The sequence below is a fragment of the Panulirus ornatus genome, chromosome 33 (assembly GCF_036320965.1).
Source record: "Panulirus ornatus isolate Po-2019 chromosome 33, ASM3632096v1, whole genome shotgun sequence".
Classification (NCBI taxonomy): Eukaryota; Metazoa; Arthropoda; class Malacostraca; order Decapoda; family Palinuridae; genus Panulirus; species Panulirus ornatus.
The window spans coordinates 24,708,493-24,735,376 of record NC_092256.1 but is presented as its reverse complement, the minus strand read 5'-3'; the positions used below and the strand labels follow the sequence as shown (position 1 = coordinate 24,735,376).

Sequence of the window (26,884 nt, the reverse complement as noted above, 5' to 3'; positions counted from 1 at the left end):
CACTTATTCAAAGCATGGAAATATCCAGACTCATCTTGATCTTAAACCCTCTGTTTAGTTAGTTAACTAGCTAAGATTAAGACCTCCCAGTTCTGTAATATCTGGAATACTTCAACTGAGTATTCTCAGGTAAATGGCTGCCTAAATTCAATAAGCAATTCTTTATTTATTCATTGAGATCTCTAGAAAAGACATTAACAGAACTCTAAATGCTCTAGACCCAAAAAAAGGTTCATGATTCTGATGAAATTTCACCAAATGTGCTGAGGATGTGAGCAGATAAACAACATACACCTCTTGAAACACTGTTCAAGATGAACCCACACTATATATCTCCAGTAATCTCAAATTACATGTAACCTTTCTTCTAAAGTTATTAATCAGAAATTGAGTTCTTCAGCATTTATTTTTAGTCTGACACACAATGATTACATTTTCCAAAAAATCATCATTAGTATATTTTCCCTTGTACCAGCATTATTCAGTGGTTACACAGCTCTAACGGGGTGCTACATACAAATACACAATTACTCCCTGCCTAAGGAGTTCCTCTTTTCTTTCTGGGGCTCCCACTGCACTCAGAAAGCCAACCACAGCAACCATGCAGGATTGTAGCTCATAAAGTGTAGTGGTGTTGTGTACCTGCCTATGTGGGGTGAATGCAGGGCAACTGAGCAATAAATGTTTGGAGTTTCTATCTTGAAACTCACATTCCAATGCCAAAATTTACATCATCCACTAAACTTCCACTAGCATTCCAATGGTGTAGGCATTTCGTATCATTTGCATCGAAAATTCATTAAAAATCTATTACGAGTTCATTATATGCATTACAAATTAATTTTAAATCACATAGCAAGGATCAAAACAGTTGCTCTGTAGAGCCCACTGGTAGGCACAGTACACTTATTGATTATGTTGATGGTATAATTGTTAGTGATGGTGGAGGAGCAATATGTGGTGAAGTTATTGTTGGTGATACAGGAGGTGTAGTGATGTGATGATGGTGTAAATGGTGGGGCAAGTGGCAATGATGTTGCAGGTGGACCAGAATTTTTTAAATCATTATGAAAATGACAAGATCTTATAATGCAGTTCTATCTTTTTTTTAACCATATAAGAGGGAATCTTTATATACACGCACATATACATACCTATAATTTCAACGTATACTGACATATACATACACAGACATATACATATATACACATGTACATATACTTGCTGCTTTCATCCATTCCTGTCGCCATCCTGCCACACATGAAATCGCACCCCCCAACCCACGAGGTAGTGCTAGCAAAAGACAAAAAAGGCCACATTCATTCACTCTCAGTCTCTAGCTGTCATGTGTAATGCACCGAAATCACAGATCCCTTTCCACATCCAACCCCACAACACTTTCCATGGCTTACCCCAGACCCTATATCTGCCACTCTATCATCAAGCACATTCATCAAACCTTCAAAATACCCTCTCCATCTCCTTTGCAATTCACCACTACCTGTTATTACCTCCCATGAGCCCCCTTCACCGATGTTCCCATTTGTTCTCTTGTCTTATGCACTTTATTTACCTCCTTCCCAAACATCTTTTTATTCTACCTAAAACCTAATGATACTCTCTCACCCCAACTCTCATTTGCTCTCCTTTTCTCCTCTTGCACCTCTCTCTTGACCTCCTGCCACTTTCTTTTATACATCTCCCACTCATCTGCACTACTGCCCAGCAAAAATTCCCCAAACACCTCTCTCTTCTCTTTCACTAACAATCTTACTTCTTTATCCCATCACTCACTACCGTTTCTAATCTGCTCACCCACCTTTCTCATGCCACAAGCATCTTTTGTGCAAGCCATCACTGCTTCCCTAAATACATCCCATTTCTCCCCCATTCCCCTTACGTCATTTGCTCTCACCTTTTACCATTCTGCACTCAATCTCTCCTGGTACTTCCTCACACAAGTCTTCTTACCAAGCTCTCTTACACTCTCACCACTCTCTTCACCCAAACATTCTCTCTTCTCTTCAGAAAACCTCTACAAATCTCTCTCTCTCTCTCTCTCTCTTCATCCATTCTGTCGCCATCCTGCCACACATGAAATCGCACCCCCCAACCCACGAGGTAGTGCTAGCAAAAGACAAAAAAGGCCACATTCATTCACTCTCAGTCTCTAGCTGTCATGTGTAATGCACCGAAATCACAGATCCCTTTCCACACCAACCCCACAACACTTTCCATGGCTTACCCCAGACCCTATATCTGCCACTCTATCATCAAGCACATTCATCAACCTTCAAAATACCCTCTCCATCTCCTTTGCAATTCACCACTACCTGTTATTACCTCCCATGAGCCCCCTTCACCGATGTTCCCATTTGTTCTCTTGTCTTATGCACTTTATTTACCTCCTTCCCAAACATCTTTTTATTCTACCTAAAAACCTAATGATACTCTCTCACCCCAACTCTCATTTGCTCTCCTTTTCTCCTCTTGCACCTCTCTCTTGACCTCCTGCCACTTTCTTTTATACATCTCCCACTCATCTGCACTACTGCCCAGCAAAAACCTCTCTCTCTCTCTCTCTCTCTCTCTCTCTCTCTCTCTCTCTCTCTATTCATTTATCTATTCATTTATTTATTTTGATTTGTCGCTGTCTCCTGCATTAGTGAGGTAGTGCAAGGAAACAGATGAAAGAATGGCCCAACCCACCCACATACACATGTATATACATACACGTCCAAACACGCAAATATACATACCTATACATCTCAACGTATACGTATACATACACACACAGACATATACATATATACACATGTACATAATTCACACTGTCTGCCTTTATTCATTCCTATCGCCACCCCGCCACACATGAAATAACAACCCCCTCCCCCCAAATGTGCGCAAGGTAGCGCTAGGAAGAGACAACAAAGGCCACATTTGTTCACACTCAGCCTCTAGCTGTCATGTAATAATGCACCGAAACCACAGCTCCCTCTCCACATCCAGGCCCCACAGAACTTTCCGTGGTTTATCCCAGACGCTTCACATGCACTCGTTCAATCCATTGACAGCACGTCGACCCCAGTATACCACATTGCTGCAATTCACTTTATTCCTTGCACACCTTCCACCCTCCAGCATGTTCAGGCCCCGATCAATCAAAATCTTTTTCACTCCATCTTTCCACCTCCCATTTGGTCTCCCACTTCTCCTCGTTCCCTCCACCTCTGACACATATATCCTCTTGGTCAATCTTACCTCACTCATTTTCTCCATGTGACCAAACCATTTCAAAACACCCTCTTCTGCTCTCTCAACCACACTCTTTTTATTGCCACACATCTCTCTTACCCTATTATTACTTACTCAATCAAACCACCTCACACCACATGTCCTCAAACATCTCATTTCCAGCACATCTACCCTCCTCCGCAAAACTCTATCTATAGCCCAAGCCTCGCAACCATATAACATTGTTGAAACCACTATTCCTTCAAACATACCAATTTTTGCCTTCAGAGATAACATTCTCGACTTCCACACATTCTTCAACGCTCTCAGAACTTTTGCCCCCTCCCCAACCCTATGATTCACTTCCGCTTCCATGGTTTCATCCACTGCCAAATCCACTCCCAAATATCTAAAACACTTTACTTCCTCCAGGTTTTCTCCATTCAGACTTACCTCCCAACTGACTTGTCCCTCAACCCTACTGTACCTAATAACCTTGCTCTTATTCACATTACTCTCAGCTTTCTTCTTTCACACACTTTTTCAAACTCAGTCACCAGCTTCTGCAGTTTCTCACCCGAATCAGCTACCAGAGCTGTATCATCAGCTAACAACTGACTCACTTCCCAAGCTCTCTCATCCACAACAGACTGCATACTCTCCCCTCTTTCCAAAACTCTTGCATTCACCTCACTAACAACCTCATCCATAAACAAATTAAACAACCATGGAGACATCACGCACCCCTGCAGCAAACCAACATTCACTGAGAACCAATCACTTTCCTCTCTTCCTACACGTACACATGCCTTACATCCTTGATAAAAACTTTTCACTGCTTCTAACAACTTGCCTCACACACCATATGTTCTTAATACCTTCCACGGAGCATCTCTATCAACTCTACCATATTCCTTCTCCAGATCCATAAATGCTACACACAAATCCATTTGCTTTTCTAAGTATTTCTCACATACATTCTTCAAAGCAAACACCTGATCCACACATCCTCTACCTCTTCTGAAACCACACTGCTCTTCCCCAATCTGATGCTCTGTACATGCCTTCACCCTCTCAACCAATACCCTCCCACATAATTTCCCAGGAATACTCAACAAACTTATTCCTCTGTAATTTGAGCACTCACTTTTATCCCTTTTGCCTTTGTACAATGGAACTATGCAAGCATTCTGCCAATCTTCAGGCACCTCACCATGAGTCATACATACATTAAATAACCTTACCAACCAGTCAACAATACAGTCACCCCCTTTTTTAATAAATTCCACTGCAATACCATCCAAACCAGCTGCCTTGCCGGCTTTCATCTTTCGCAAAGCTTTTACTACCTCTTCTCTGTTTACCAAATCATTCTCCCTAACCCTCTCACTTTGCATACCACCTCAACCAAAACACCCTATATCTGCCACTCTATCATCAAACACATTCAACAAACCTTCAAAATACTCACTCCATCTCCTTCTCATATCACCACTACTTGTCATCACCTCCTCATTAGCCCCCTTCACTGATGTTCCCATTTGTTCCCTTGTCTTATGCACTTTATTTACCTCCTTCCAAAACATCTTTTTATTCTCCCTAAAATTTAATGATACTCTCTCACACAACTCTCATTTGCCCTCTTTTTCACCTCTTGCACCTTTCCCTTGACCTTCTGCCTCTTTCTTTTATACATCTCCCAGTCATTTGCATTATTTCCCTGTAAAAATCGTTCAAATGCCCCTCTCTTCTCTTTCACTAATAATCTTACTTCTACATCCTACCACTCACCACCCTTTCTAATCTGCCCATCTCACACACTTCTCATGCCACAAGCATCTTTTGTGCAAGCCATCACTGCTTCCCTAAATACATCCTATTCCTCCCCCACTCCCCTTATGTCCTTTGTTCTCACCTTTTTCCATTCTGTACTCAGTCTCTCCTGGTACTTCCTCACACAAGTTTCCTTTCCAAGCTCACTTACTCTTACCACTCTCTTCAACCCAACATTCTCTCTTATTTTCTAAAAACCTCTACAAATCTTCATCTGCGCCTCGACAAGATAATGATCAGACATCCCTCCAGTTGCACCTCTCAGCACAATAACATCCAAAAGTCTCTCTTTTGCATGCCTATCAATTAACACGTAATCCAATAATGCTCTCTGGCCATCTCTCCTACTTACATATGGATACTTATGTATATCTCTCCTTTTAAATCAGGTATTCCCAATCACCAGTCCTTTTTCAGCACATAAATCTGCAAGCTCTTCACCATTTCCATTTACAACACTGAATACCCCATGTACACCAATTATTCCCTCAACTGCCACATTACTCACCTTTGCATTCAAATCACCCATCACTATAACCTGGTCTCGTGCATCAAAACTACTAACACACTCACTCAACTGCTCCCAAAACACTTGCTTCTCATGATCTTTCTTCTCATGCCCAGGTGCATATGCACCAATAATCACCCATCTCTCTCCATCCACTTTCAGTTTTACCCATATCAATCTAGAGTTTACTTTCTTACACCTTACTCCCACCACTCCTGTTTCAGGAATAGTGCTACTCCTTCCCTTGCTCTTGTCCTCTCACTAACCCCTGACTTTACTCCCAAGACATTCCCAAACCACTCTTCCCCTTTCCCTTGAGCTTCACTCAGAGCCAAAACATCCAGGTTCCTTTCCTCAAACATACTACCTATCTCTCCTTTTTTCTCATCTTGGTTACATCCACACACATTTAGACACCCCAATCTGAGCCTTCGAGGAGGATGACCACTCCCCGTGTGACTCCTTCTTCTGTTTCCCCTTTTACACACTTTCAACCTGCCTCTGCCTGATTCATTTCAGGATCAAAATGTGTACTGACTCCAACAGCATGGGAGTATTAAGTATCAGCATTCTTTCGGCCAATATAGTTTAGCAGAATCATCTTTTGAAACAGGAATTGGAGAAGTTTTCCCTTGTCCTATCATTAGTCTTCAAGGGATTGGCCCAACTTTCATGATTCAGATATCTGCATCTGTTCTACTATCCAGCCTTAATGTGCTATCAACTTGCATACAATTTTGTAATAGTTCCTTTTATTTAACCATATCCATATTTCCAAAAACTCATCTGCTTTACATGCTTTCATGCTCAATCTTCTTTTTTCTTAAAGACACATGCTTGCATTTAAAAGGTATTACTGATACTTGAGGAAAAATATGAATAAACACATCTAAAATTACATAGTACGAAAGAACAATTATTCAGAATTTCAAATCCTAAAACTAACCAGTTGGATGATCATTTTGTTTCTGGTAGCGTACAACCACTCCTCCTTCTGTAGCTTTCTTCTCCAACGTCTCACTGAATTCATCTTTACCAACAGATCCCATAAATGTTGTACACTTTGGCTTCTGCAATATCCACTAAAAACAAAAAAAGGAAACATGATAAATAAATATAAAACAGACTAGCCAGATTGACATGAAAATATACTGCAATGATGTCATATTGATTTCATAGTCTTCCATGTCAGAAATAATCTTTTTACATTTACTTTCAAAAGATAATTAGTTGAAAACTACCTAAACCCAGCTATCAAAAGAAAGGATACTGTGGGAATCTCATGTGATTTTCAAATGGAAAAATATACTCCTTTGACTTCACTAATCCCTCTGGTGGCTTACTTCTTGGCAACAACTAAAACTTTAATCCTAATACAGTTTGTTTATAAGTGCCCAAACCCACTGCAGTTTTCAAACATTATCAGCTTTCAGTTCTCTTCTCCAGCAAACCCAATGCAGTTTTCAAACATTATCATCTTTCAGTTCTCTTCTCCAGCAAACCCAATGCAGTTTACAAACATTATCATCTTTCAGTTCTCTTCTCCAGCTAACCCTTTCCTCTTATATCTGGTTAACTTAATGGCATGGGCAAGCCTCATTCTTCTCCTATTATAGTGCTTCATCTTCATCTGCAGTCTATCTATATACCTATTGCCTCCTATCCCATTATTTCATCCATCACTTCATTCATTAGTTTACCTATTTTCTACCTTTCTATTATCTGCAAAAGAATAATTAAAAAAAAAAAAGAAATCTTTGAATGTCTACAGAGACAGCTTACCTGAGCAACCCGCATTGAATTTTGAGTAGCTCCACCAGCAATATACTCCACATTAACCATTTTTGCCATCTCCTTATACATTGGCTGATGCTTCTCTTCTGCAAGGATTGCATTGTTTGGGTCTAGTCCATATTTCTGAAGGAAGTCTTCTCCAGTGTTTGCACAAATATCTAACAAGGGGTTACCCATGCCAAAAAGTATACCTTCTCTGAAAATGGGAAAAAGAAAAGTCTATGAGGATGTTAGTTCAACTGGACCAATTTATCATCACTGTTATGATGAAAAAAAAAAACGTGTATTAGGGAATATGCAGACACAGTGCCTAAATCTGAATTCATATGCATACTCATTTAACAAAGATATTCAGAGAAGAAACACCAACTTTAAACATTCAGGCATCATTCATGTCACACAAGGAACACACAATCTATTTAAAATACATACTGCAAAACTAAAGCAAATGTATTTCAAAGCACCAATGACAGTAATTAATGAGAATAAAAAAAATAAGTAAATATACAAAGCAAAATTCACTTACTGTAAAGGTTTAGTGAGATTCCTATGTGCATTGCTTTCAAAACAGACATTACACACTGCTTAGTACTATAAAAGAGAAATAAAACCACTGGAGAGTAAAATGGCAACAAACCTTTTAACCTCATGTATGAATCAAAACAATGTAATGTGCAGAAAACGAGTAAGTCAGCCAAGATGATGACCCATCTACCAAGACAGGACCATCTATGGATAGTCTAAAGCTCGGTAAGAGTGAATTAACTAAGCAAGGGAGAAGGGAAAGTAATGGCAGTGTGAGGGCTACATCAACATAACAAAATGGGGAGAAAAAACTGAATTTCTTTTAATTTTAGGAAGTGCTCAACAAGTTCACTTTCGTTAGGCGGAATGCTGAAGCCATCATTGCTTGTAAATGAGTTACTTTTCTTAAACAACAAAAGTATGTTTATTAAAGGATTTGATCAAAAAGCAGACCTTTTTTCATTCTTCAGTCTTACAAACTACAAAAACTGAAAAACTATTAGTCATCAACTATTCATACTATGAGATGCCAAACATTATTATTTTAGTGGAATCTTTATGATTTTAATGACCATATTCCACTATTACAACTGTCCAATACAAAATTAAGATTTTTTTTAAAAAAGAATGCATCATTCATCATTATCTAAGTCATATGATATATAAAAAGGTACAATAATACATGACTTGCCACCTCCATCAACCATATTGAAAAAGACAGTCGTGTAAAACTGAATAACAAATCCCGTGATTTTAACCTTCAGATGATTTTAATTTAAACGTCTGTTTTGTAAGAAACATGAATGTATAACTCTAATATACATTAATAGAAGTAATGGTCCAATACTGTCTTGGGAGTAAAGTCAGGGGTTAGTGAGAGGACAAGAGCAAGGGAAGGAGTAGCACTACCCATGAAACAGGAGTGGTGGGAGTATGTGATAGAGTGTAAGAAAGTAAATTCTAGATTAATATGGGTAAAACTGAAAGTTGATGGACAGAGATGGGTGATTATTGGTTCATATGCACCTGGACATGAGAAGAAAGATCATGAGAGGCAAGTGTTTTGGGAGCAGCTGAATGAGTGTGTTAGTGGTTTTGATGCACGAGACTGGGTTATAGTGATGGGTGATTTGAATGCAAAGGTGAGTAATGTGGCAGTTGAGGGAATAATTGGTATACATGGGGTGTTCAGTGTTGCAAATGGAATGGTGAAGAGCTTGTAGATTTATGTGCTGAAAAAGGACTGGTGATTGGGAATACCTGGTTTAAAAAGAGAGATATACATAAGTATACGTATGTAAGTAGGAGAGATGGCCAGAGAGCATTATTGGATTACGTGTTAATTGATAGGCATGCGAAAGAGAGACTTTTGGATGTTATTGTGCTGAGAGGTGCAACTGGAGGGATGTCTGATCATTATCTTGTTGAGGCGAAGGTGAAGATTTGTAGAGGTTTTCAGAAAAGAAGAGAGAATGTTGGGTTGAAGAGAGTGGTGAGAGTAAGTGAGCTTGGGAAGGAGACTTGTGAGAGGAAGTACCAGGAGAGACTGAGTACAGAATTGAAAAAGGTGAGAACAAAGGAGGTAAGGGGAGTGAGGGAGGAATGGGATGTATTTAGGGAAGCAGTGATGGCTTACACAAAAGATGCTTGTGGCATGAGAAGCGTGGGAGGTGGGTTGATTAGAAAGGGTAGTGAGTGGTGGGATGGTGGGATGAAGAAGTAAGATTATTAGAGAAAGAGAAGAGAGAGGCATTTGGACGATTTTTACAGGGAAATAATGCAAATGACTGAGAGATGTATAAAAGAAAGGGGGTCAAGAGAAAGGTGCAAGAGGTGAGAAAGAGGGCAAATAAGAGTGGGGGTGAGAGAGTATCATTAAATTTTAGGGAGAATAAAAAGATGTTTAGGAAGGAGGTAAATAAAGTGCGTAAGACAAGGGAGCAAATGGGAACTTCAGTGAAGGGGGCTAATGGGAGGGTGATAACAAGTAGTGGTGATGTGAGAAGGAGATGGAGTGAGTATTTTGAAGGTTTGTTGAATGTGTTTGATGATGGAGTGGCTGATATAGGGTGTTTTGGTCAAGGTGGTATGCAAAGTGCGAGGATTAGGGAAAGTGATTTGGTAAACAGGGAAGAGGTAGTAAAAGCTTTGCAAAAGATGAAAGCCGGCAAGGCAGCAGGTTTGGATGGTATTGCAGTGGAATTTATTAAAAAAGGGGGTGACTGTATTGTTAACTGGTTGGTAAGGTTATTTAATGTATGGATGATTCATGGTGAGGTGCCTGAGGATAGGCGGAATGCTTGCATAGTGCCACTGTACAAAGCCAAAGGGGATAAAAGTGAGTGCTCAAATTACAGAGGTATAAGTTTGTTGAGTATTCCTGGTAAATTATATGGGAGGGTATTGATTGAGAGGGTGAAGGCATGTACAGAGCATCAGATTGGGGAAGAGCAGTGTGGTTTCAGAAGTGGTAGAGGATGTGTGGATCAAGTGTTTGCTTTGAAGAATGTATGTGAGAAATACTTGTATGTGAGAATGTATGTGAGAAAAGCAAATGGATTTGTATGTAGCATTTATGGATCTGGAGAAGGCATATGATAGAGTTGATAGAGATGCTCTGTGGAAGGTATTAAGAATATATGGTGTGGGAGGCAAGTTGTTAGAAGCAGTGAAAAGTTTTTATCGAGGATGTAAGGCATGTGTACGTGTAGGAAGAGAGGAAAGTGATTGGTTCTCAGTAAATGTAGGTTTGCGGCAGGGGTGTGTGATGTCTCCATAGTTGTTTAATTTGTTTACGGATGGGGTTGTTAGGGAGGTGAATGCAAGAGTTTTGGAAAGAGGGGCAAGTATGCAGTCTGTTGTGGATGAGAGAGCCTGGGAAGTGAGTCAGTTGTTGTTTGCTGATGATACAGCGCTGGTGGCTGATTCATGTGAGAAACTGCAGAAGCTGGAGACTGAGTTTGGTAAGGTGTGTGAAAGAAGAAAGTTGAGAGTAAATGTGTATAAGAGCAAGGTCATTAGGTACAGTAGGGTTGAGGGTCAAGTCAATTGGGAGGTAAGTTTGAAAGGAGAAAAACTGGAGGAAGTGAAGTGTTTTACATATCTGGGAGTGGATTTGGCAGCGGATGGAACCATGGAAGAGGAAGTGAATCATAGGGTGGGGGAGGGGGTGTAAAAAGATGGAGTGAAAAAGATTTTGAGTGATCAGGGCCTGAACATGCAGGAGGGTGAAAGGCGGGCAAGGAATAGAGTGAATTGGAATGATGTGGTATACCGGGGTCAGCGTGCTGTCAATGGATTGAACCAGGGCATGTGAAGCATCTGGGGTAAACCATGGAAAGTTCTGTGGGGCCTGGATGTGGAAAGGGAGCTGTGGTTTCGGTACATCGTACATGACAGGTAGAGACAGTGTGAACGAATGTGGCCTTTGTTGTCTTTTCCTAGTGCTACCTCACGCACATGCGGCGGGAGGGGGTTGGTATTTCATTATGTGGCGGGGAGGCGACGGGAATGAATAAGGGCAGACAGTATGAATTGTGTACATGTGTATATATGTATATGTCTGTGTATATATATATATGTATACGTTGAGACGTATAGGTATGTATATGTACGTGTGTGGACGTGTATGTATATACTTGTGTATGTGCATGGGTTGGGCCATTCTTTCGTCTGTTTCCTTCTGCTACTTCGCTGACGCAGGAGACAGCGACAAAGCAAAATAAATAAATAAAAAAAAATAGTATATCTGGAGCTCATACAATCATTATATAGATACACATTTTTTCCATTTATTCCAATGGTTTTCTGCAATCTTGAATCGAGAAGTATGCTTCTCTTCTTATAACATAAAGTTGTGTGATAGCATTCTTTTCTAGAAAAGGCCAACTTCATCAACACTGAAGACAAGTTGGGAATGGTTGTTGCTACACTCAATGATAGCTTTGAAAGTGGTGTGAAAGTCCTGAGCAGCCTGCAAGTCTTCACTCACAGCTTCACCACAAATGCTGAAACTGTGCAAGTTGTGCACCATTTAAAGTGATCAAACCAATTCCTGCTGGTTAAAAATGTTCCTAAGCCATCTTTCTGAACGTGCCTGAAGATGCTCCTTCCATTTTTGACGATGATGAGTAGGCTTAATGGCAAATTAGTTGCATTTGGTATCCACCCATGTGTTCAGCCTACCTCCCATTTTTCTAACAAACTGTTCCTTAAATGAGTCACCTTCGTTGCTGTTAATTCTGTGGTCTTTACGCCGAAAGCTTTTATCTTGTCTGCACTGTTTCTAACTGGTGATGTACCTAATTTGAAAGCAACACCAACATAAACCTGACTCTCACCAGCTTTCAACCACCTCAAACTTGTAAATTCATATCCAAGACTTTTCCAAGTCACTTAAGATGCACAAGCATCATCACTCTTGATGCACAAGCACCATTAGAACTTGCAAGCCTTTTACAGACAAGATGGATAAAAAATAGTTATGATGATATAGAAAAATCAGCAAGTCAGCAACAATGCATGCAGAGTGTAAGCGCATCAAATTCTTTACTATACTAACAAAGGAAAGTGCCCAGAGTTGAGTGGATGTATGCACAGAGCTCTGACTGACTAAGAGAGTATAAACAAACAGGTCTGAAGAATGTGTGCACAGTGTAAGCACAGCAAAATTTGTACTATTCTGGCAGAAGAAAGTACTTGGTGCTGACTGGACGTGTGCACAAAGCTCTGATTACCCAAGAGCATATAAACAGAGAGGGCTGCTCAACGTATGTTGTGGTTGTTCAGACTCATATTTTCTTTGATTACCCAAGAGCATATAAACAGAGAGAGCTGCTCAATGTATGTTGTGGTTGTTCAGACTCATATTTTGACTTCTTTTAAGGATTTTCATAAACTTAAGCTCCTAGATGCAAGCAAGAGCACTATAATGAAACAGTGCTCTAAAGGGTAGAACTAACCAAGGTTCTCTTTCTTTTATCTGTAATCCTGGCACTACCTCGCTGAAGCAGGAAATAGCAATGCTGTTTTCCTGTGGGGCAGGGTGGCGACAGGAATGGATGAAGTCATGCAAGTATGAATACGTACATGTGTATGCATGTAAAGTCTGCGTATGTGTATGTATATGTTGATATGTATATGTGCGTATGTGGGCCTTTATGTATATATATGTGTATGAGTGGATGGGTCATTCTTCATGTGTGAGAGAGGAGAAAGTTGATGGTAAATGTGAATAAGAGCAAAGTTATTAGGTTTAGTAAGGTGGAGGGACAAGTTAACTGAAAGGTAAGTTTGAATGGAGAAAAACTGGAGGAAAAGAAGCATTTTAGATATCTGGGAGTGGATTTAGCAGCAGATGGAACCATGGAACTGGAAGTGAGTCACAGGGTGGGGGGGAAGGGTCTAGGAGTACTGAAGAATGTGTGGAAGGCAAGAACATTATCTCGGAGAGCAAAAATGGATATGTTTGAAGGAATACTGGTTCCAACAATGTTATATGGTTGCGAGGCTTGGGCTATAGATAGGGTTGTGGGGAGGAGGGTGGATGTGTTGAGAATGAAAAGTTTGAGGACAATATGTGGTGTGAGATGGTTTGATCAAGTAAGTAATGAAAGGGTAAGAGAGATGTGTGGTAATAAAAAGAGTGTGGTTGAGATAGCAGAAATGGTTTGGACATATGAATAGAATGAGTGAGGAAAGATTGACCAGGAGGATATATGTGTCAGAGGTGGAGGGAACGAGGAGAAGTGGGAGACCAAATTGGAGGTGGAAAGATGGAGTGAAAAAGATTTTGAGTGATCAGGGCCTGAACATGCAGGAGGATGAAAAGCGTGCAAGGAATAGAGTGAATTGGAACAATGTGGTATACCGAGGTTGACGTGCTGTCAATGGATTGAACCAGGGCATGTGAAGCGTCTGGGGTAAACCATGGAAAGTTCTGTGGGGCCTGGATGTGGAAAGGAAGCTGTGGTTTTGGTGCATTATTACATGACAGCTAGAGACTGAGTGTGAACGAATGTGGCCTTTGTTGTCCTTTCCTAGTGCTACCTCACGCACATGAGGGTGGAGGGGGTTGTTATTTCATTTGTGGTGGGGTTTCTCACCCGAATCAGCTACCAGCGCTGTATCATCAGCGAACTTCAACTGACTCACTTCCTAAGCTCTCTCATCCACAACAGACTGCATACTTGCCCCTTTCCAAAACTCTTGCATTCACCTCCCTAACAAACCAATCCATAAACAAATTAAACAACCATGGAGACATCACACACCCCTGCCGCAAACCTACATTCACTGAGAACCAATCACTTTCCTCTCTTCCTACTTGTACACATGCCTTCCATCCTCGATAAAAACTTTTCACTGCTTCTAACAACTTGCCTCCCACACAATATATTCTTAATACCTTCTACAGAGCATCTCTATCAACTCTATCATATGCCTTCTCCAGATTCATGAATGCTATATACAAATCCATTTGCTTTTCTAAGTATTTCTCACATACATTCTTCAAAGCAAACACCTGATCCACACATCCTCTATCACTTCTGAAACCACTCTGCTCTTCCACAATCTGATGCTCTGTGCATGCCTTCACCCTCTCAATCAATACCCTCCCATATAATTTCCTGGGAATACTTAACAAACTTTTTATTTATATTATTTATTTTGCTTTGTCGCTGTCTCCCGCGTTTGCAAGGTAGCGCAAGGAAACAAACGAAAGAAATGGCCCAACCCAACCCATACATATATATATACATACACGTCCACACACGCAAATATACATACCTATACATCTCAATGTACACATATATATACACACACAGACATATACATTTATACACATGTACATAATTCATACTGTCTGCCTTTATTTATTCCCATCGCCACCTCGCCACACATGGAATAACATCCCCCTTCCCCCTCATGTGTGTGAGGTAGCGCTAGGAAAAGACAACAAAGGCCCCATTCGTTCACACTCAGTCTCTAGCTGTCATGTAATAATGCCCGAAACCACAGCTCTCTTTCCATATCCAGGCCCCACAGAACTTTCCATGGTTTACCCCAGATGCTTCACATGCCCCGATTCAATCCATTGACAGCACGTTGACCCCGGTATACCACATCGATCCAATTCACTCTATTCCTTGCCCGCCTTTCACCCTCCTGCATGTTCAGGCCCCGATCACTCATAATCTTTTGCACTCCATCTTTCCACCTCCAATTTGGTCTCCCACTTCTTGTTCCCTCCACCTCTGACACATATATCCTCTTGGTCAATCTTTCCATGTGCCCAAACCATTTCAAAACACCCTCTTCTACTCTCTCAACCACGCTCTTTTTATTTCCACACATCTCTCTTACCCTTACATTACTTACTCGATCAAACCACCTCACACCACATATTGTCCTCAAACATCTCATTTCCAGCACATCCACCCTCCTGCGCACAACTCTATCCATAGCCCACGACTCACAACCATACAACATTGTTGGAACCACTATTCCTTCAAACATACCCATTTTTGCTTTCCGAGATAATGTTCTCGACTTACAAACATTCTTCAAGGCTCCCAGGATTTTTGCCCCCTCCCCCACCCTATGATTCACTTACGCTTCCATGGTTCCATCCGCTGCCAGATCCACTCCCAGATATCTAAAACACTTTACTTCCTCCAGTTTTTCTCCATTCAAACTTACCTCCCAATTAACTTGACCCTCAACCCTACTGTACCTAATAACCTTGCTCTTATTCACATTTACTCTTAACTTTCTTCTTTCACACACTTTACCAAACTCAGTCACCAGCTTCTGCAGTTTCTCACATGAATCAGCCACCAGCGCTGTATCATCAGCGAACTTCAACTGACTCACTTCCCAAGCTCTCTCATCAACAACAGACTGCATACTTGCCCCTCTTTCCAAAACTCTTGCATTCACCTCCCTAACAACCCCATCCATAAACAAATTAAACAACCATGGAGACATCACACACCCCTGCCGCAAACCTATATTCACTGAGAACCAATCACTTTCCTCTCTTCCTACACGTACACATGCCTTACATCCTCGATAAAAACTTTTCACTGCTTCTAACAACTTGCCTCCCACACCATATATTCTTAGTACCTTCCACAGAGCATCTCTATCAACTCTATCATATGCCTTCTCCAGATCCATAAATGCTACATACAAATCCATTTGCTTTTCTAAGTATTTCTCACATACATTCTTCAAAGCAAACACCTGATCCACACATCCTCTACCACTTCTGAAACCACTCTGCTCTTCCCTAATCTGATGCCCTGTGCATGCCTTCACCCTCTCAATCAATACCCTCCCATATAATTTCCCAGGAATACTTAACAAACTTTTTATTTATTTTATTTATTTTGCTTTGTCGCTGTCTCCCGCGTTTGCGAGGTAGCGCAAGGAAACAGACGAAAGAAATGGCCCAACCCACCCCCATACATATATATATATACATACATGTCCACACACGCAAATATACATACCTATACATCTCAATGTACACATATATATACACACACAGACATATACATATATACACATGTACATAATTCATACTGTCTGCCTTTATTTATTCCCATCGCCACCTCGCCACACATGGAATAACATCCCCCTTCCCCCTCATGTGTGTGAGGTAGCGCTAGGAAAAGACAACAAAGGCCCCATTCGTTCACACTCAGTCTCTAGCTGTCATGTAATAATGCCCGAAACCACAGCTCTCTTTCCACATCCAGGCCCCACAGAACTTTCCATGGTTTACCCTAGATGCTTCACATGCCCTGATTCAATCCACTGACAGCACGTCGACCCCGGGGGGTTGTCATTTCATGTGTGGCAGGAATGAATAATAAAGGCAGCAAGTATGAATTACGTACATGTGTATATATGTATATGTCTGTGTATGTATATGTATGTATACAATGAAATGTATAGGTATGTATGTGTGTGTGTGTGGGTGTTTATGTATATACATGTGTACGCGGTGGGTTGGGCCATTCTTTTGTCTGTTTCCTTGAGCTACCTCGCTAACACAGGAGACAGCAACAAAGTATAATATATAAATAAATAACACATTTATTCACTTCATTATTCTTATAATTATACATAATCGCTGTTTCCCCAGTCATTTGTACTCCTTCCTTATGGATATTGTCCAAGTGCCTCTCTTTTCTCTTTCACTAAAAAACTTTACCTCTTCACCCCACCACTCACTACCCTTTCTAACCTGCCAGCCTCCTACCTTTCTCATGCCACATCCATCTTTTGCACATGCCATCACTTCTTCCCTAAATACATCCCATTCTTCACCCACTCCCCTCACATCATTTGCTCTCACCTTTTGCCATTCTACATTCAATCTCTCCTGGTACCTCCTCACACAAGTCTCCTTTCCAATCTCACTTACTCTTACCACTCTCCTATCCCCAGCATTCTCTCTTCGTCTTTGAAAAGTTTTACAAATTTTCATCTTCGCCTCCACAAGATAGTGGTCAGACATCCCTCCAGCTGCCCCTCTCAGCACATTAACATCCAAAAGTCTCCATTTTACATGCCTACCAATTAACATATAATTCAATAATGCCCTTTGACTATCACTCCTACTCACATATGTATATCTATGTATGTCTCTCTTTTTAAACCAGGTATTCCCAATCACCATTCATTTTTCAGCACACAAATCTATAAGCTCTTCACCATTTGCATTCACAACACTGAAAGCCCCATGTACACCAATTATAACCTCAACTGCCACACTACTCACCTTCACATTTAAATCACCCATCACTAGTACCCTGTCTTATGCACCAAAGCTGCTGACACAGTCACTGAGTTGCTCCCACAACATTTGCCTCTCATAATCTTTCTTCCCATGACCTGGTGCATAAGCACCAATATTCACCCATCTCTCTCCATCCACTTTCAGTCTTACCCACATCAATCTAGCATATACTTTCTTACACTCTATCACACACTCCCACAACTCCTGCTTCAGGAGTGGTGCTACTCCTTCCTTAGCTCTTGTCCTCCAACCAACCCCTGACTTTACTCTCAAGACTTTTCCAAACCATTCTTCTCCTTTGTCCTTGAGCTTTATTTCACTCAAGAGTCACAACATCCAGGTTTCTTTCCTCAAACATACTATCTATCTCCCATTCGTTCTCATCCTGGTTACATCCATACACATTCAGACATCCCAATCTTAGCGTTTGAGGAGGATGAGCACTCCCTGCTTGACTCCTTCCTCTGTTTCCTTGCATATCCCCTGGAGATAGGGAAGAAAGAACACCCTACATGCTCTATCCTATGCCATGTATCCATTCTACTGACCATCCCCTATGGGAGGATAAACAGCTGGATGGACTGTGGACCAGCTGCCATGACCAGGACTGAACCTATGAAGGTTTGACCCTTGTGATCAGTGCCTGCATCACAATTAGTAATGCTTAGCACTACACCATGGTGGTCTTATCATCACAGTACAGCTAATGTGTCCCTCATAAAATACTAGCTGTGCAAAACAGTCATTTATAACATCAAAAGGTCGACTTAGAGGCAATATGCACTAGGTGACAATAGAGGAGGTTGTTTATAAAGAGGAAGACAAACTGACACTCAGATGACTCCCTACCTCCCTCATCTTTCTAGTTTGCTGCTTGAAAAATCATTACAAGTTTTATTATTGCTACACATGGACCTCTCAAGATAGTCAAGTTCTTGAAAATGGTCAAATAAATCAGAAATACACATCAGATAACATAAGTAATGGAGATCAGAGTGGTTTCCTTATTAATCGAACAACAATGAATATCCAGTGAAAAAACTACAGTAAATACATAACAGGAAATATAAAATACTATAACATACATACTGCATAATGAGTTTTATTCATAAAAACAGAAAATAACAAACTTGAATCCTAGTGCAGTCTTCTCTTCATGGGAAATGTTTCCAGTTTCTTCCAATAAAGCATAATCAAATATTAAAATTTCATGTGTGGTCAAAGTAAAACTCCCACCTGGGCAGAAAGCAGCTGCTCCAGTCAGATTCCAACTGGCCAAGGGTTAGCTAACGCATAAGATACTACCTTTCTTTTATTCTGATTCTACACAGTTCAGATCTCTGACATATCGGAAGTTACATTGCCTCTCTCAAAGAACGGAGACATCTTAAATTTGCCAGTTTCCACTAAGGAAACATTGGTCCCTTTACTGGTACTGAGAAGAATTAGTGTTCATTGTTAACTGTCTCCATCATCATAACTGGTGGCTTACAAAATTACTTGATTTTCTATTCTAATTCAAAGATCTTACTTATGCAACCCTGATTTGGAAAGGCTTTAAATAATCTTATTTTGAGAAATCTTTTTGTAATTACCATTAGATCTACTGGTGACACCTTTAATTCTTAGCAATTCAAGTCATACAAAATACTTGTTTTACTCAAATAACCCAGTACTGATTACAAAGCTTTTTACCCATTCATTATGCATATCACACATATCAAAGATGAAAATAATGGTGGCTACATTTTCCACAGAACCAAACCTACTATCCAAGTCTATGTGTAACTAAATGACCATATCACAGATCCTCTTCCTTTACTAGACTTCTTGCTAGTTTCTTGAAATGAATACTTTTCAACCTTACTATTAATAAGGTTACAGTATTGGGCATCCTTGTATTTGCACTACAGTTCAACAAGCACTAGCATGTACACTACAGTTCAACAAGCACTAGCATGTCCCAAATACAGTACTTGTATGCTAATAATTTTTCTGTCACCTCTAAATACTAATTCTTATAACTATAACCAGAATAAGCATAATCTTAAAAGAAACTGACTCAGTTTATCACTTCAAATGTTAGGCAAAAATGAGGTTACAGAAGCACTGTCTAAGCACTGAGCATGCATGTACAGCACTAGCCAAGGCAATCATCATCAGGCATCAAGTATATATTATTCTAAGCAAAGCACCTTACACAGATCAGGGCCTTTTACCTTAATTTTGGAGCACAAACAACGCAGAGCTACATGCACTTTCACTCTACCTTCATATAAAAAAAACAGTTGCAAATCAGTAATTGACAGTAATGTTATTCACCAAGTAAGCACGCAAACTATGGACAATCCAACTTGCTGACATACCTTAAACATACAAGCAAGTCATAAAGTAACCTTTAGTCGAAGATCAGTTGTTTGCATCTGTGGATTGTCAAAAAATTTTGAGACATAGAAGGATAAGTTTTCCAATAGTAATGGTAATGACACAGTGTCATAATTCTATGAACCTTTTAGTTATCATATTATACAAAATCCAAATATTCAGTGTGATAACATCTCACGACAGTAAAGGGCACTGCTATTACTATCTTATCACAGAATAATTATCGGCACTTATATAATCACATAGCACCTAGTGTCATACTTCCTGTCTTGAGTTAGTGAAAAAATGCTCAACTTTTCCTCTTGTTACTCAGCTATATTTCAAAGTCTAAGATTAGATGGACAGCTAAATTTCATCTTTTCATCAATATCTTATCTTTCTCAACGTTGTTTAAATCATAACAGATGATACACTGCATGTCATTTACCAAAATTTAGGAATCCTTTAAACATTGCCATAAAAACTGTCCAAGAAAAAGGAAATAAATTCATAAATTTGTGCTTGAAATGCAATTTTTGTATGAAGAGATTTCAGCTTCTCTTTTGTAGTTATCATTAATGAGAGGATGAGATTATATGGGTAACTTTTATTCTGAATCTACTCATTCAGTCAATATCAAACTTGTTCTCTTGAATCTGTCTTTTTATAAAAAATGCCTGCCTGGGACTCTAAAAGTAAATACTAACAAGAAAAGAGAGAAAACTTTTGATTAATTAATAGAGTTTACCCATGATGATGTAGGTATATCTACCTTCATTCATCTATTATACTTGATCGCCATTTCCCATGTCATTGTGGAAGAGACAGGAAATAGACGAAGAACAGCCCATCCACTCATATACACATATATATACATAAACACCCATATACATATTAACATATGGTGACTGAGTTTGGTAAAGTGTGTGAAAGAAGAAAGTTAAGAGTAAATGTGAATAAGAGCAAGGTTATTAGGTACAGTAGGGTTGAGGGTCAAGTCAATTGGGAGGTGAGTTTGAATGGAGAAAAACTGGAGGAAGTGAAGTGTTTTAGATATCTGGGAGTGGATCTGGCAGCGGATGGAAACATGGAAGCGGAAGTGGATCATAGGGTGGGGGAGGGGGCGAAAATTCTGGGAGCCTTGAAGAATGTGTGGAAGTCGAGAACATTATCTCAGAAAGCAAAAATGGGTATGTTTGAAGGAATAGTGGTTCCAACAATGTTGTATGGTTGCGAGGCGTGGACTATGGATAGAGTTGTGCGCAGGAGGATGGATGTGCTGGAAATGAGATGTTTGAGGACAATGTGTGGTGTGAGGTGGTTTGATCGAGTAAGTAACGTAAGGGTAAGAGAGATGTGTGGAAATAAAAAGAGAGTGGTTGAGAGAGCAGAAGAGGGTGTTTTGAAATGGTTTGGTCACATGGAGAGAATGAGTGAGGAAAGATTGACCAAGAGGATATTTGTGTCGGAGGTGGAGGGAACGAGGAGAAGAGGGAGACCAAATTGGAGGTGGAAAGATGGAGTGAAAAAGATTTTGTGTGATCGGGGCCTGAACATGCAGGAGGGTGAAAGGAGGGCAAGGAATAGAGTGAATTGGAGCGATGTGGTATACCGGGGTTGACGTGCTGTCAGTGGATTGAATCAAGGCATGTGAAGCGTCTGGGGTAAACCATGGAAAGCTGTGTAGGTATGTATATTTGTGTGTGTGGACGTATGTATATACATGTGTATGGGGGTGGGTTGGGCCATTTCTTTCATCTGTTTCCTTGCGCTACCTCGCAAACGCGGGAGACAGCGACAAAGCAAAAAAAAAAAAAAAAAAAAAAATATATATATAAACAAATTGTTTGTTTAATTTGTTTAATTTGTTTATGGATGGGGTTGTTAGGGAGGTGAATGCAAGAGTTTTGGAAGGAGGGGCAAGTATGAAGTCTGTTGGGGATGAGAGAGCTTGGGAAGTCAGTCAGTTGTTGTTCGCTGATGATACAGCGCTGGTGGCTGATTCATATGAGAAACTGCAGAAGCTGGTGACTAAGTTTGGTAAAGTGTGTGAAAGAAGAAAGTTAAGAGTAAATGTGAATAAGAGCAAGGTTATTAGGTACAGAAGGGTTGAGGGTCAAGTCAATTGGGAGGTAAGTTTGAATGGAGAAAAACTGGAGGAAGTAAAGTGTTTTAGATATCTGGGAGTGGATCTGGCAGCGGATGGAACCATGGAAGCGGAAGTGGATCATAGGGTGGGGGAGGGGGCGAAAATCCTGGGAGCCTTGAAGAATGTGTGGAAGTCGAGAACATTATCTCGGAAAGCAAAAATGGGTATGTTTGAAGGAATAGTGGTTCCAACAATGTTGTATGGTTGCGAGGCGTGGGCTATGGATAGAGTTGTGCGCAGGAGGATGGATGTGCTGGAAATGAGATGTTTGAGGACAATGTGTGGTGTGAGGTGGTTTGATCGAGTAAGTAACGTAAGGGTAAGAGAGATGTGTGGAAATAAAAAGAGCATGGTTGAGAGAGCAGAAGAGGGTGTTTTGAAATGGTTTGGGCACATGGAGAGAATGAGTGAGGAAAGATTGACCAAGAGGATATATGTGTCGGAGATGGAGGGCACGAGGAGAAGTGGGAGACCAAATTGGAGGTGGAAAGATGGAGTGAAAAAGATTTTGTGTGATCGGGGCCTGAACATGCAGGAGGGTGAAAGGAGGGCAAGGAATAGAGTGAATTGGATCGATGTGGTATACCGGGGTTGACGTGCTGTCAGTGGATTGAATCAGGGCATGTGAAGCGTCTGGGGTAAACCATGGAAAGTTGTGTAGGTATGTATATTTGCGTGTGTGGATGTATGTATATACATGTGTATGGGGGTGGGTTGGGCCATTTCTATCGTCTGTTTCCTTGCGCTACCTCACAAACGCGGGAGACAGCGACAAAGCAAAAAAAAAAAAAAAAAAAAAAAAAATATATAAATATATAAATATATATATATATATATATATATATATATATATATATATATATATATATATATATATATATATATATATATGAAAGCCGGCAAGGCAGCAGGTTTGGATGGTATTGCAGTGGAATTTATTAAAAAAGGGGGTGACTGTATTGTTGACTGGTTGGTAAGGTTATTTAATGTATGTATGACTCACGGTGAGGTGCCTGAGGATTGGCGGAATGCGTGCATAGTGCCATTGTACAAAGGCAAAGGGGATAAGAGTGAGTGCTCAAATTACAGAGGTATAAGTTTGTTGAGTATTCCTGGTAAATTATAAGGGAGGGTATTGATTGAGAGGGTGAAGGCATGTACAGAGCATCAGATTGGGGAAGAGCAGTGTGGTTTCAGAAGTGGTAGAGGATGTGTGGATCAGGTGTTTGCTTTGAAGAATGTATGTGAGAAATACTTAGAAAAGCAAATGGATTTGTATGTAGCATTTATGGATCTGGAGAAGGCATATGATAGAGTTGATAGAGATGCTCTGTGGAAGGCATTAAGAATATATGGTGTGGGAGGCAAGTTGTTAGAAGCAGTGAAAAGTTTTTACCGAGGATGTAAGGCATGTGTACGTGTAGGAAGAGAGGAAAGTGATTGGTTCTCAGTGAATGTAGGTTTGCGGCAGGGGTGTGTGATGTCTCTATGGTTGTTTAATTTGTTTATGGATGGGGTTGTTAGGGAGGTGAATGCAAGAGTTTTGGAAAGAGGGGCAAGTATGAAGTCTGTTGGGGATGAGAGAGCTTGGGAAGTGAGTCAGTTGTTGTTCGCTGATGATACAGCGCTGGTGGCTGATTCATGTGAGAAACTGCAGAAGCTGGTGACTGAGTTTGGCAAAGTGTGTGAAAGAAGAAAGTTAAGAGTAAATGTGAATAAGAGCAAGGTTATTAGGTACAGTAGGGTTGAGGGTCAAGTCAATTGGGAGGTGAGTTTGAATGGAGAAAAACTGGAGGAAGTGAAGTGTTTTAGATATCTGGGAGTGGATCTGGCAGCGGATGGAACCATGGAAGCGGAAGTGGATCATAGGGTGGGGGAGGGGGCGAAAATTCTGGGAGCCTTGAAGAATGTGTGGAGTCGAGAACATTATCTCAGAAAGCAAAAATGGGTATGTTTGAAGGAATAGTGGTTCCAACAATGTTGTATGGTTGCGAGGCGTGGACTATGGATAGAGTTGTGCGCAGGAGGATGGATGTGCTGGAAATGAGATGTTTGAGGACAATGTGTGGTGTGAGGTGGGTTGATCGAGTAAGGAACGTAAGGGTAAGAGAGATGTGTGGAAATAAAAAGAGCATGGTTGAGAGAGCAGAAGAGGGTGTTTTGAAATGGTTTGGGCACATGGAGAGAATGAGTGATAAAAGATTGACCAAGAGGATATATGTGTCGGAGGTGGAGGGAACGAGGAGAAGAGGGAGACCAAATTGGAGGTGGAAAGATGGAGTGAAAAAGATTTTGTGTGATCGGGGCCTGAACATGCAGGAGGGTGAAAGGAGGGCAAGGAATAGAGTGAATTGGAGCGATGTGGTATACCGGGGTTGACGTGCTGTCAGTGGATTGAATCGGGGCATGTGAAGCGTCTGGGGTAAACCATGGAAAGCTGTGTAGGTATGTATATTTGCGTGTGTGGACGTATGTATATACATGTGTATGGGGGTGGGTTGGGTCATTTCTTTCGTCTGTTTTCTTGCGCTACCTCGCAAACGCGGGAGACCGGCAAAAAAAAAAAAAAAATATATATATATATACATATATATATATATATATATATATATATATATATATATATATATATATATATATATATATATATATATATTTTTTTTTTTATACTTTGTCGCTGTCTCCCGCGTTTGCGAGGTAGCGCAAGGAAACAGACGAAAGAAATGGCCCAACCCCCCCCATACACATGTATATACATACGTCCACACACGCAAATATTCATACCTACACAGCTTTCCATGGTTTTCCCCAGACGCTTCACATGCCTTGATTCAATCCACTAACAGCACGTCAACCCCGGTATACCACATCGCTCCAATTCACTCTATTCCTTGCCCTCCTTTCACCCTCCTGCATGTTCAGGCTCCGATCACACAAAATCTTTTTCACTCCATCTTTCCACCTCCAATTTGGTCTCCCTCTTCTCCTCGTTCCCTCCACCTCCGACACATATATCCTCTTGGTCAATCTTTCCTCACTCATTCTCTCCATGTGCCCAAACCACTTCAAAACACCCTCCTCTGCTCTCTCAACCACGCTCTTTTTATTTCCACACATCTCTCTTACCCTTACGTTACTCACTCGATCAGACCACCTCACACCACACATTGTCCTCAAACATCTCATTTCCAGCACATCCATCCTCCTGCGCACAACTCTATCCATTGCCCACGCCTCGCAACCATACAACATTGTTGGAACCACTATTCCTTCAAACATACCCATTTTTGCTTTCCGAGATAATGTTCTCGACTTCCACACATTCTTCAAGGCCCCCAGAATTTTCGCCCCCTCCCCCACCCTATGATCCACTTCCGCTTCCATGGTTCCATCCGCTGCCAGATCCACTCCCAGATATCTAAAACACTTCACTTCCTCCAGTTTTTCTCCATTCAAACTCACCTCCCAATTGACTTGACCCTCAACCCTACTTTACCTAATAACCTTGCTCTTATTCACATTTACTCTTAACTTTCTTCTTCCACACACTTTACCAAACTCAGTCACCAGCTTCTGCAGTTTCTCACATGAATCAGCCACCAGCGCTGTATCATCAGCGAACAACAACTGACTCACTTCCCAAGCTCTCTCATCCCCAACAGACTTCATACTTGCCCCTCTTTCCAAAACTCTTGCATTTACCTCCCTAACAACCCCATCCATAAACAAATTAAACAACCATGGAGACATCACACACCCCTGCCGCAAACCTACATTCACTGAGAACCAATCACTTTCCTCTCTTCCTACACGTACACATGCCTTACATCCTCGATAAAAACTTTTCACTGCTTCTAACAACTTTCCTCCCACACCATATATTCTTAATACCTTCCACAGAGCATCTCTATCAACTCTATCATATGCCTTCTCCAGATCCATAAATGCTACATACAAATCCATTTGCTTTTCTAAGTATTTCTCACATACATTCTTCAAAGCAAACACCTGATCCACACATCCTCTACCACTTCTGAAACCACACTGCTCTTCCCCAATCTGATGCTCTGTACATGCCTTCACCCTCTCAATCAATACCCTCCCATATAATTTACCAGGAATACTCAAGAAACTTATACCTCTGTAATTTGAGCACTCACTCTTATCCCCTTTGCCTTTGTACAATGGCACTATGCACGCATTCCGCCAATCCTCAGGCACCTCACCATGAGTCATACATACATTAAATAACCTTACCAACCAGTCAACAATACAGTCACCCCCTTTTTTAATAAATTCCACTGCAATACCATCCAAACCTGCTGCCTTGCCGGCTTTCATCTTCCGCAAAGCTTTCACTACCTCTTCTCTGTTTACCAAATCATTTTCCCTAACCCTCTCACTTTGCACACCACCTCGACCAAAACACCCTATATCTGCCACTCTATCATCAAACACATTCAACAAACCTTCAAAATACTCACTCCATCTCCTTCTCACATCACCACTACTTGTTAACACCTCCCCATTTGCGCCCTTCACTGAAGTTCCCATTTGCTCCCTTGTCTTACGCACTTTATTTACCTCCTTCCAGAACATCTTTTTATTCTCCCTAAAATTTAATGATACTCTCTCACCCCAACTCTCATTTGCCCTTTTTTTCACC

The 26,884-nt window shown here is 40.7% G+C and overlaps 1 protein-coding gene across 6 annotated transcripts in view; it reads right to left on the bottom strand.

Moving 5' to 3' along the window:
• The window catches only part of Adk2 (Adenosine kinase 2), a 105,570-nt gene that overhangs the window by 32,884 nt on the left and 45,802 nt on the right, over window positions 1-26,884 (bottom strand). For 5 of the 6 annotated variants that reach the window (XM_071682056.1, XM_071682055.1, XM_071682058.1 and 2 more), the window contains 2 exons: window positions 7,358-7,565; window positions 6,522-6,657 (listed from right to left, as the gene is read on the bottom strand). In XM_071682056.1, the coding sequence (XP_071538157.1) occupies window positions 6,522-6,657; window positions 7,358-7,565 (344 nt within the window). Of the gene's footprint in view, window positions 1-6,521; window positions 6,658-7,357; window positions 7,566-20,071; window positions 20,129-26,884 lie in introns of all 6 variants that reach the window. The other variant, XM_071682059.1, reaches the window with a different exon arrangement.